The sequence below is a fragment of the Crocodylus siamensis genome, chromosome 3, assembly GCF_052110815.1.
Source record: "Crocodylus siamensis isolate JL-2025a chromosome 3, ASM5211081v1, whole genome shotgun sequence".
Lineage (NCBI taxonomy): Eukaryota > Metazoa > Chordata > Crocodylia > Crocodylidae > Crocodylus > Crocodylus siamensis.
Window position 1 is genome coordinate 192,524,047 of NC_143397.1, and position 13,230 is coordinate 192,537,276.

Consider the following 13,230-nt stretch of genomic DNA (forward strand, 5'->3'; position numbering starts at 1 on the left):
AGGGGCGTAGGTTGTAGGCCGTGTTGGTCTAAGGACATAGGCAGACAAAGTTCTTTGCTTGAATCTGTTACCTTTTATTAGACCAACTTAAATAGTTGGAAAACAATTAATAAGCAAGCTTTCGGGTTCAAAAACCCTTCGTCAGGCTAAGGAAGTTTCAGCAGTTGGTGCATGCTCTTCCTGGACGGAATGAAAAATAAAGAAGTCAGAGTCTGGTCTGGTACATATACAAGACAGGTAGTCAGTGAAAATGTATATTGAGGAGTCAATAGGTGAGAGACAGGTGGTTGGGGGCCGAGAGAGAGAAGGGGGATGAAAAGTGGAGCGATACCTAGGGAGTCAGATGTCAGGCAGGTTATAATGTGTCATAAATCCAATGTCTATATTTAGTCCATGATTTTTAGTATCCAGGAGGTTGATGAAGTGGAGTTCATAGGCTCGTCTCTGGGAAGTGTTTTGTAAGTTTCCTTTGAGGATCCTATGAATGATCCTATGAACTCCACTTCATCAACCTCCTGGATACTAAAAATCATGGACTAAATATAGACATTGGATTTATGACACATTATAACCTGCCTGACATCTGACTCCCTAGGTATCGCTCCACTTTTCATCCCCCTTCTCTCTCCCCACCCCCCTGCCTGTCTCTCATCCACTGACTCCTCAATCTACATTTTCACTGACTACCTGTCTTATATGCATACCAGACCAGCCTCTGGCTTCTTTACTTTTCATTCCATTCAGGAAGAGCATGCACCAACTGCTGAAACTTCCTTAGCCTGACGAAGGGTTTTTGAACCCGAAAGCTTGCTTATTAATTGTTTTCCAACTATTTAAGTTGGTCTAATAAAAGATATCAGATTCACCCAAAGAACCTTGTCTGCCTAAAACCAGTTATAGGTGTTAATGTGTGAACAGTCCAGGGGTTAAGAGCCCCAGGAGCTCCAAAAATTACCATATAACAAAACCCTTACAAACCTGCATTCCACCTAATGCTCACTTTAAACACCTAAGTTCACAATTAAGTTCCTCAAAACTCACTCATGCACCACCTAACTCCAGGGGCACCTGAAGCCTTTAGATCCATCAGTTTTTCTCTCTAAATGCTTACAGTCCTGTTTCTGGGCATGTACATAATCATCCAAATCCTGATACTGCCAAGTTTGCTGTTAAGCCTTATCAGAAGCCATGAACTAGGCACACTTCAGCCTCTGTTGGGTGTAGGCAGACAAGGTTCTTTGGGTAAATCCAATATTTTTTATTAGACCAACTCAAATCATTGGAAAAATTCTTCGTAGCAAGCTTTCAGGCATAAGCACCCTTTTGTTAGGCTGAGCATGTTGGTGTAGGAATATATCTAATGGGTGTAGGAATATAGCCTATCAAGTCAGGCTCTGTACTGAATGAAGGGGTGGGGAGATAGTAGTATTCCTGTGTGCCATTTATACAACACTTATTTAGTGAGATCTCATCCAGGATGTGCAAGTCACAAGTTCAATTCCCTTCTCTTCCCAAAGGAGAGTCAAACCACCAACTCCCACCTGCCAAGAGACTACCCCACCTACTGGGATATAAATTATTTTCACACCCTCCTGTTGACACTGTTGCACTTTACATGCAAAAATGAAAGGGAGAAAATAAATTACTTTCACTAGTCATTTGGACACTTATGTGGGAAGAGGAAAACTTGTGTACCAGTCTCTTCTGAGAGGACTCTTAATTTATTTTATATTTAATGGTCACTGAATAAAACAGACATTTTATACAGTTATTGGAAAAGGGATTAGCACTTAGGTCCTTCTCCCAGTGAGTGCCTAAACCACTAAGCTGGTCATATTCTCTCTCTCTTATCCAACAATTATTGAATTATTCCATGCAAAGTAGAACCATGTTCACAGGTGGGACTAGCAGTGCATCCCTTGATCCCATCACCAGAATAAACCAGAAATTGGTAAGGAGGACCCTCTATGAGAAACTGGGAGATAACTTGAGTGGATTCAAACACAGGGAGAGAACTGAAAGCAGGCCTCACACATCCAGGATGAATGTGGTAACTCCTGAGAGACTAGCTAAAAGGTGGGAAAAGTACATCCTTCCTATGTTTTGAAAGACAAGGATAGAGCCTGCTTGGTTTTTGAAAGGAAAGGCTCAGTTATCTAACTCCAGGAGAAGGCCTTGTCTTTAGCATTCCTATCCAGATAAGGCTCCTATACACATTCACGGAGGCTACTCTGACACGCTGTGATTACAGCACTTTGGTGCAGACTCAATTAATCAAGTCTGCTGGAGCATGGTAATTACTGTGCTCCAGCAGACTCCAGCACCACATGCATCAGTATCCCCATGCTAAAAAAATGGAGGCAGGCGCTTTAAATTAAACCTTGTTCAATGAGCCTTAGTTCAAAGCACCCCGCCACCATTTTTCAGCACATGGATGCCGATACATGTGATGCTCTGGGCCCTTTAAATAATGAGGCTCTCGGAGCTGCGCTAATTTAAGCACCACCCTCCTGCCTCCCGGAGCATGTCTATAAATGCCCACAGTTTAGACGGTTCTATGCTCAGTATACTCAAATTTGGAAATCCCATTATGAGATGCTTAAATCTCCTCATGGGAGACGAGGCACATAACTCAGGACTGTGGATTCACCTCTAGGGGCCATATGGTGGCCCTTAAGTTCTTTCGAGGATCTAACCCATGTTACTTCATGTGGAGAACAATGGACATTCTAGTTCTCTGCTGCCCAAGAACAATGAACATGGGACCCCAAGTGGGTTCCTGCAGCCATAACTACTTGAACAAAGGAAGGTAAGTTGGATATACAAGATGTAAATTGCTAGGAAATAAGAGTCACTAGCAGTCTTTACTGGGAGATTAGAGTACAACAGGAAGAAAAACAAGTAGTAAGGGATAAGTGATCAAGCACATATGAAAGGAACAGTGTTTAAACATAACAGCATGATCAATCTATTTACTATACCTAAGGGTCTTGTCTCCATTGTATCTTAGGCTATGTTAGGCCGACTGTACAAGACTAAGCACTTTTCACTGGATTCAGAGTTAGTATATAGAGTGAAAGGGGTCTACTCAAACTTTGTCAGTGTAAGCAGTGGAATAGGTTGGGAGGGGGGGAAAAAAATGATATTCCAGTTCAGCCAAATATTCCTCCCTGGATTTTCTGTTCTTTTTTCTAACCATTGGGGCTGCAGATGTTACAGAAGCCTCAAATTGCACATTTTGCAACAGGAGAGGAGGCAAGAGCTGCCCAAGGCAGGCCACAAGCATTATGAATGTTCTGAGCATACAGCTTTGATTATACTCTGTATTTTGTCTAAAACTAAATTTAAAATAAGCTATGCAATTTTAAATTGCACTGAACATGCCCCACAAATTGTATGAGGAGGAATTACATGAAGAACAATGCATCTCAATGATTCTAATATCTGTAGGAAAAAAAACACAATATAATAAGGTGAATCTGAAATGCAGGGCAGTAGGAATATTTTTATTTAAAAATGGTAAATATTTTTAGTTTGAGATTAAATTAGTAGTGAAATATCATATAGTTTTATTGTCTATTTTTTTTTTTTTTAGTATTGGTGGTATAATTTATTTAGGAGTTACCTGCAATGTACATTCCTATACTTAAAATATGATAGCCAAAAATATAGTATTCACGTGTCTATGTAAAATATACAGAGACAGCAGTGCCAAACAGCCTTTTGGGACAGTCTAAAAGAATATCATTAAGTTTTACAGTATACTTACATTTATGGCTCTGTGCCAACTCTGGCTTTCTGTAAAAATCATTTCAAGTATAGAATTATGCTGTTTGCTTGCAGCAACATCACAAGAACAGTAGTGAGCCATATGTTGCTACTTAGCAACTTAGTCTACAAGTCCCAAAGCGTGTACTGATTTGAAAATTGAACAGAAATGATAATTGTTGAGTGATGCTGTGAGGCAAGTTGTCTTGGATTACCAAGCTATGCAGATGTTTGATGTTATGCAGAAAAAGGAACAAAACTATATTTTTCCTGTTTGACAGCCAAGTTTTTATTTATGTTAGCCTAGAGGGGATAATTTGATTAAAAACCATTAAAATAATACAAGGTGATGTTTCCCTGAATAGGAACACATCCCAGTAACAAGACAAACAGACAGACAACAAAAAACCAGAAGTGGTACGTTCAGGTTTCTAAGACTGTTAGTCACATTTTTATGTCCCAACTTATCTGATTCTGCAATTTGTAATATTTTGAAGATTTTAAATTTCTTGAGTTCCTTCATTTCAAGAAATTTTAGAGACTAAAGTTAAATTATGTAAAGGTAATTATTTAGTTGCTGCCCAGAATGCCCAAAATTCAAAGATGATGTCAATGTTATTTTTGAAAGATTTTTTCCTTGGAAGACAAAAATCATTTACACTTAACACAGTTGGTTTCAATGCTATTTTATAATGAAATGGTCTTTAAGATATAAACACTTTTCAGGAATTGGGCTTTAGAACATGTAAAAGAAGAACGAAATATTAAAACTAGCAATGTTATCTTTGTTTATTATGGAGCTTAAATTCACTAAATTATATACAGATGCATATAACAACAAAAAGTGATTCTTATGTATAATGTGAATTTGCAATTTTTTATTCAAAAAACTGTTTAAGACAGATGTAATGATTCTCCAAAAGGTAGCAGCTGCTTTATAACAGCAATCATTCACAGAGTTTGTATTTCTACTGTTTCAAACAAATTCAATTAGCCCTTGAACTTCAAAAGCCTTTAGGCATAAATGAGATTATACTAGCTTGCTTTAATCTAATAGTAATACTAAACTTGTCAGTACAGTTTTTGGATTAATGGTTAGAGAAAAATTAATAATACAATTTTTCTTTTTTTAATCAAACATCTCTATTCAAAACTACCTCTGGATCTTGGAGGGTTGTTAGCTGAATGAGTTCAAACACACAAGAATCCTAAATGCAACACACAATGTCCAAAGGCATTCTTATAGTAACTTCAGCTGAAAATAGGGAAATGATGTGGTAGGACCATTCACTTTTTAAAAGATGGCTTTTTTGACTGAACAAGCTGATATAGCCCAGTTAACACATAGATTCAAATGAAAGAAAGAGAATGAATATTAAAATTAAATTTGAGTAGGTAAGTGTGGCTATCTACCATTCTATAAGGACATTTAGCTCTAAGTGTATTGTTGATTTTCAAGACTGTTCATTCCTAAATTACACGTGATAGCTCATCTACAGGCAACAAAGAGGTACAAAAACTAAGTTCTCACCTACTAAGAAATCTTTACTGTGACTCATAATTCCTGTCAAGCTGAGGTATATCAGACTGGACACTACCACTGATGGGACACTGGAAAAGAGAGACCACCAGTCTGATTCCTCATGGTAATTCCAATGATCTATTCCTCTGACTCTAACATGGAAGAGATAACTAAAATATGTGAAAAGTCAGCCAGCAGAATCAGAAGTTAAGTTCTCCCTCAATATATGGATGTACACACCCCTTGCTCAAAGGAAGGTAATCAGTTGATTGCTGGCCAGTTAACTAATTGACATCCTGCCAAATTTAACAATTTGCCAATTAAATGATGAAGAGACTCAACAGCCCAAATGAACTATATTAGTTCTAAACACTAAGCACCTTCACAAAATGTAATAAAGTACAAGGCATGATTTTTATTAAGCTTTTTCCTAATTATGCTTACTATTAATTAAGGCTATCCTGACTGGATGATGTCTAGTGGTCCATACAGCAAATTAGTTTCCTCTCCTACCCAATATATTTAGCTTGTTGAAAACTAACAAAGTTGAACAGTTCATTAGCAAATTGATCCTCTTTGCCCGCAAAGGCATCTGCCCAAGTTGGTCAAGGCCTTGACAAAAATAAACAATTAAAATATAACAATACAGAAGTTTACATGATATATCCATGTTATTGACATGCTTAAAACTAAACCTCCAGCATGCACTTTCTACTGTTCTTATTGTAATGTATGTCAGGCTTCTGTGTCAACAGACTGATACAGTGACATAGACAGTGCTGGTTGAGTTACACAAGCAAGCAAGCAAGCAAACATTGAAAATACCCCAGTTTCTAGAAACACTTAACAATTTAAAATTCCAGTAATTAGGATAAAGTATTTCAAGATATGGTTATAAACTACCTTTTAAATGGTCTTGGTTATGTAAAAATGTTTCCTATGAACTATGATAAGAACTCAAAAAATCTATATGAAGAACCCTTGTTTTAAACCTTTTGGACTGCAAGTAGCAGCAGCAGACTTCGAGAGAATCATTACTCTAACACTAATGGTAAAACGCTGGCAATGGTGCTCAGCCATATGATTTTTGTAAAAAATGCAATTTTTCAACTACAACTGACCTAAGAGTGATAATTAAAGCTATTTGTGACACGCGTAGCTTATAATGATTAACTTCTCTGCAGTCAGATAAATAAATAACCTGCACCTGTAAAGACTTTATTTCCTGAAGGTAAAACAACTGTTTAGGAAAGATCATGCTGGCAAAACAGCTGCTTGCATTCTGGAGAGGAAACAAGGTAGTATCTTTCAACAAATGCCAACTCTGATGTTTTATCAGCTCTATCTCATTAACTGGAAACAAGGCTTAAATGCTTTGTTTATAAATTATGATTATTCCTGATTGCAGCAGTTACTGATCGTGCCACTCATTTGCAATGCAACTCTTTGAATTTGTTTAATTACAATTTGAAACAAGGCAGAGAAGATTAATTAACCCACCTGGCTGGCTGGCACATAGTCCTGGCTTGGCTCTGTCATACTCATATACATGTTCTCACCGTCAAACTGTGAATGAAATAATAGTAAACATTCAGCAATCTTGAATATTCTTCAGTATCAACTGAAAAACAGTAGCCATAAAATAATATTACAGCCTGCTTTGGAAGACTTGTAATTGCATATGCGCATCTTGTCTTTGATGTTCCCGTTGTCATCCTTATTGACCCTGGATGTCAGTGATTTGGAGTAATTAGTGCTCTAGTAATTACAGCAAGCAAGCAAGAAATGAATGGTTTCCTTTCATCTACAATCTGTTTTAAAACAAAATGGCTCATTCTGTGCACCATATATACATATTGCTGTTGGTTGTAATGAAATACTAAGTGAATTGCACAGTTTCTGACAAGAGGAAGATGAGAATGGAAAATGTACTAAAATGCATCTTAACGGATTCCAACTTTAGCTTTTCATAACAAACAAGTGTTGAATTTCAAAACAAATTAAAACCCACATTAGTGAAATGTCCTCAAAACAGAAATTAAGAAAAAGATTCACAGACAAACGTCAGGCATTCGAACCCATGAAATACAGCATTTTCAAAACTGTGGGATGTTAAAGGATATTTTGCTTGTTGTATAAACAAAATGAATATGAGCAATTATAATAGTGAAATTGCTTTTCAGTAAGTGTTAAGTAGAATTTTTGAAAATGTTGTGCAAGATTTTTTTTTTGTCTTTAAAAATGCATTTACAAAATCAACATGCAGAAGAGAAGATCAGAACACGAACATCCAGATGGAGTGACACTGTCGGAATGAAAGCCTGGGCACGTATCATCACAAAGAATCATGCAACCACTATTTTCTTTGAGCTGTGTTATCTGGAAACTGTGCCCATAGAACTCTCCTCAGACTTGTTCAAATGTCAGTGTCAAGTTTGCAATGTGGTAACTATAGTCCTAGTATGCAATCAAGAGGTAGGGAAAACCTTTCCAAGCTTTTGAAATAGAAGTGAACAGCAGCAGGAATCCCCATCTCCCAATCATCAACTGAGAATTTCCAGCTGTTAGCAGGGCTGTTTAAAATAACTTTCACCTGACCCCTTCTGAGAATACTCCAAGTGACACATTTTGGAAGCAGGCCATTATTTTTGATGATGTAGCAAGCAACGAGTGGCGGAATTTTTAAAAGTGTTCAGCTTTGAGCTGTGTTCCCAGAGAAATCTGTAGTAAAATGTACGTTGACATCCATAGGAGCAGGAGTACGCCAAAACTACACATTCTTTAAAATCATACCTGTAATATTTATTATATCCACCAGAGGAGAGAACTGTATTCTCCACAACGTAGTCTTAAAGGACGTGTAAAGTTATGGTGCTGCATACAAATGCCACAATAAGTATAAAATATTTCAAGAATAGATAGAGGTAATAATCCATGTTAGTCTGATGCTAGGCAGAAGGAAGGGCAAGGTGGCAGCTTATAGACTAAAACAGGGTAGAGCTGCATCTCACACAGCACATGTATAGATGCTGTTAATATGGGTGAATAAACTCTGGTACAATTCATGCCAGAGTTTATTGTTTCTATGTGCCACATTTGCATTTGCATGTACAGCCAGGACTGTGACACATTAAGCTGGGGCAGAACAGCCCTGGCTGGCAGGTGGCCCCAGGCAGGGCTGTCCGTGGTCGGGGGGATTGGGGTGACTGCCACAGGTCCCATGCTTTGGGGGGCCCTGTGGAGTGGCACGGTAACTCTGTGCTGCTGCTGGCTTCATGTCTGGCTGCTTGGCACCCACCCTCCCCCAGCTGCTGAATCCACCTCCAGTTTCCTTGAGTCCGGGGCGAGGCCCCACACAGGCTGATATGCCCTGGGCCCCACACCGTGCTAGGGTCGTCTCTGGCCCTGGGGGTAAGCCTGTCATCCTGGGTCTGCTCCAACCTAGCTCAATGTGCTGCAGAGGGGCTGGCTAGGAAACAAAAGTGCTTCAATATGGGCCTAGTCTGCAGGCAGCCCCCACACTAAAGCACCCTTGTGCCCCAGTAAGCCCTGTCAGCATCTACACATGCATTACAGTGAAGTAAATATCTCAACTACAGGACAGTACTCAGTCCTAATAGCACCATGCATGTAGACAGTGATGTTTTAATGTGGAGCTAATTAGTCAGGTCTTGTGTAGATGACTTCATTTAAATCAGATTTAATCTCTAACCTGCCTTTTGCCTGACTTCAGACTACCATGGCTAACTACCCCAATCACATTACAGACTAACTCATTCAGAGAGGCATGAGCTTTCATAGGCTATGACCTACCTCATCAGAGCCTATGGAAGCTCATACTTGCCTAAACAAATTAGTTTATAAGAAGCCAACCTGCCCTGCCTTCTTATATACCAAGCACGTTAGAGCCCTATGAATTGGTCGCTACAAATAATACTCATGCTAAGTTTTCTATACATTCATTTTTCACAAGCCAATTTTTAATCCCACGAATACATTAGTATTCAAAGTATAGTTTGGACACAATATTTCAGGCAATACTTAACCTAATTTAAACCAATAAATAATCAGGGTGGAGTTGGTCAAAGTAACAATGTATTGCTTCTTCTATTTAACTAAATGGATGAAAACTTTTAAAGTAGAGGGGCGCAGAAATGGTCCAGGGCCTGGACAAACAAGATTTACAACATAAAACTTTAAGAGCTCTACTTATTTAATTTGTTGAGAAGAAAGTTAAAAAGTAACTTTTTGATCCTTATATACAGAAAAGGTACTGATAGCAGGGGTCTTTTCAACCTTTCTGACAAGGACATAACAAAAGTCCAGTGGCTGGAAGCTGAAGTTAGAAGAAAATCAATCTTGAAATAAGATGCAATTTCCTCACTGTGAGAGTAATTAAACATCAGAACAGTTTACCAAAGGAGGTGATAGTCTCCGCTGCTTGGAGTCCTTAAAATGAGACTAAGTATCCTTTTAAGCAGACATTCTTTATAGCCCTGGGAGAAATTCTATAGCCTATATGTGTAGAATTAGATGGATAGTTATGGTGGTCTCTTCTGGCTGTGGAACCTATGATTCATCTAAGTCTCATGCTTCATGCTCTTCTCCCACTGGTTTTGGGGAAAAGGGCCTGCACTGCTTTCAATACGCTCCAGTTTTTGTTAAGACATTCAGCTTCTTATTAAGAAGATTATAATACTCAAATTAGGGTTTCAGCTAACTTATCTGTAAGTAGGTTTGACCTTATGGGTGGGTGACTTGGGTGACCACCCAGAGCACTCTCGTCAGGGGGGCACCACACAAACACATGTGATTAGCTCACACACACAGCCACGCTCTCCTCTCACCTCTCCATGGCCAATCCCTACCCCGGGGCAGGAGGAGCTGTGCCCAGTTCAGCCCACTTCTAGCCGCTACTCAGAATGACCTGGGCCGGGCACATGCAAACAGGGTGATGCCTGCTCCAGTCTACCCACCTTGCTCCCTGTGGAAGCAGGGGATATTTGTCAAAGGGGAACCTAGGAGCAGAGGCCCTTAGAAATCTCTTTCCAGGTACTCGGGCAAAGCACATAAACCCAGTAAGGATTACAGAGTTCTCCGGCATCCTTGCAGGAATGGTAGCAGCAGCAGAGTGGCAAGAAAGGCAGGAGACTCAATTTGTAAGCTCCTGCCCTCTCTGCATTGGTAAACGCCTTGCAGCCAGGTGTATAACTGGATGTCTAGTATAGACAGAGAGAGCGGAGAGGGGGACAGGAAGAGTGAGCATGGAGCTGCGCAGCTGTGAGAGTGAAACAGATGCCGGTGGTGTTGGTGAGGGGAGAATCTCTGTGGCCTGGGTGTTTGGAGAACACTTGGCAACAGGTACCTGAGACCCAGGCAAAGCAGTCAGGAGAGAAAGCCCTGTGTCACTTTCACTGAGCTGGCTTCGTCATTCCTGACTGGAGCAGGATGAAGTGAGTGGGTACTTAATGCATTAAGTCAAATGACTGGAGAACAGCTGATTCCCAAGAAAGAATTAGGTGCTGCAAGTTGCACCATTTTTGGAAAGCAAGAAATTTAGCATATAAACAGATCTAGCCTTAAGAACTTGAGGGGATCTTGATGATTTAATTAAATTAATTGGACTAAATTGATTTCCTTAATGATCAATGGATTATGGACAGTTTTTGATTTCATTAATTATTGTTATTGGATCATCTGGTAGAATTAATTAGGCAGTTTACTTTTCTTACAGATTAAGGAATTTTGGATGGATTTTGATTTTCGACTTTCGGTTATGTGATTGCCTAGTGGTATTAATTGTACGGACTGATTTCCTTAATGAGCAACGAACTGCACACAATTTTGATTTCCCTGATCATTGTTTATTTATCGTTGACTGATTAAGTAGGCGGAAACTTCGATAGGCTGAACATTGGTCCAGGTTGATGACATTCACTCAGAGATCCTATTAATAATAACAAGTGAGCCAACACTGTGGTTGTTTCTCTTTGCAAGAAAGGAGTGGGACAAACATCATCCTATTCAGTTGGTATGTGGAAGTGATGTGAAGGGAGGTGGAGCCCCATAAAGCACCCTTGTGTGTGACCAGAGCAAGACTCCTACCAACAACCAGGAACCCTCCTATTGGTATACAGGAACAAGGTGTGGCAGGAAAGAGGTGAGTCTGTTTTAGTGAGCGGGACACACTGAGGGTCAAGCTGTCTAATCCTAAGAGATGGCATTTTGGGGGCCTGAGTTCTTGCTGACTGCAGCATAGGTCACACCTGTGACACTGCTCACATACCATGTTGCTCCTCCTCCTTGTTAGACTGTGCCCTGTCCCTCCTGTGCCTGCAGGAGAGCTGCTGACTTGGGGAAGCACCAAAATACAAGTACACCCAGAGCACCATTTTCCCTTAGGATGGTCTTACCTGTAAGAATAAAAATATTCTGTTTCCAAGATGTACAACTGTCTAAATGTATTCTAAGTTTTATTCCATCTTCCCTGAAACATTACAAAACAGCTATATCTGGATATGGGACACTGATAGGGTAAGCCATTGCTCTGATCTTGTGAAGAAAATCTTAAGTGTGTAACAACGTATCTGGCACACAAGCTTGAGTGCATACTCAGAAGCAGATCTGTGGTCAGAAAGCAATTTCCCCCAGGTCAGATTGCCAAGGATCCAGGGAATTTTGACTTTCTGCACCATGGGGTTCTTCTAGGATCATATGGGCATATCTCATGCAATCAATTTCTTGCCATTGCAAGAATTGTGAAGACTGGTGGCGTCTTAGTTTTTCCTGTTCCCTGGCTGGTGGCACACATTTCAGTCTCTTGTCTTCTAAATGCATTAGCCTAACAAAGTCTTTGTGGTAAACCTCTACTTGTAAATGACACAGGAGGTCAAATAACATGAGCTAATGGACCAGGCTGCCCTATGAGCAACTATGAAGTTACAGGACAATTCAGAAATCACAACTATGAAGACCATAGTTTTCCTACTCAGATAAATTTTCAGATTAGTATTCAGATGAGTACTTGTGAACATTTCTCACAAGTGCTCAATAACTACTTGAATACTTAAAGGTATAAGCAACAGAAAATCAAAGTTAGAGTTTGAGAGAGAGAGAAAGAGAGAGAGTGTATATTAATCCTTTTTATCAGTAGCTGGCCTGCTATCTGTTAGATCTATGTATAATATGCCATGTAGTACACAGAGCCCCACACAATGTATACTTTTGCCATATATATGCAGCTCACCATTTTTCATATGCTTCTTTATCACTCATAGGCATCTCATCTGCATGAAAGCACATGCAGGCTTGTACATATCTTTCCTTAAGATAGCTTAACCCAGACAATGTCATCTTTTCTCTAGCTTTACAAATGGATTGACTTAGGCAACAGGAGGTCAAATGACTTGTCCAAGGTCACACAGTGAGTTGACAGATCAACTACAATCTGACCCAAAGACCCTTTAAACTACAAGACCTTTGTTCCAGCGAGACCCCACAGCCTTCAAAATTGTCTTATTCTATATATCATACTGAGTTTACAAGAACCTTTCCTTAACTTCTCCACCTCCTTCCACTCGCTGTTTGACTGCTGTGGTTTTATTACAAACATGCAGACTGTGAAGACACACACATACCATTCAGAGTCAGGATGATTCATTTAAACATAACAGATAAAAAACAAATAAAGGCAGTTAACTAAATCAATTTTTAGGCTACTTATGTGTGATGTATATTTACTGCATGACATTTCATCTAAAGCTCCAAATTCTTTTGGGATCATTAAGGACAGATATCAAAAGCTATAATTTTAATTTATTAAAAGTGAATGCAAAGACAATATTCTTATGCATGATAGTAACAATTACTGACAACATTTCTTGTCATATTAAAGTGGAACTCCATGAGAAATTTGGATGTGAGCAAACTAAGAACACTGC

The 13,230-nt window shown here is 39.4% G+C and overlaps 1 protein-coding gene across 2 annotated transcripts in view; it reads right to left on the minus strand.

The window, feature by feature from the left end:
• TOX (thymocyte selection associated high mobility group box) overlaps window positions 1-13,230 on the minus strand; it is a 302,827-nt gene that overhangs the window by 145,894 nt on the left and 143,703 nt on the right. For both annotated transcript variants that reach the window (XM_090040035.1, XM_090040036.1), the window contains exon 2: window positions 6,791-6,856. In XM_090040035.1, coding sequence (XP_089896161.1) covers window positions 6,791-6,856 — 66 coding nt within the window. The remainder of the gene's footprint in view (window positions 1-6,790; window positions 6,857-13,230) is intronic.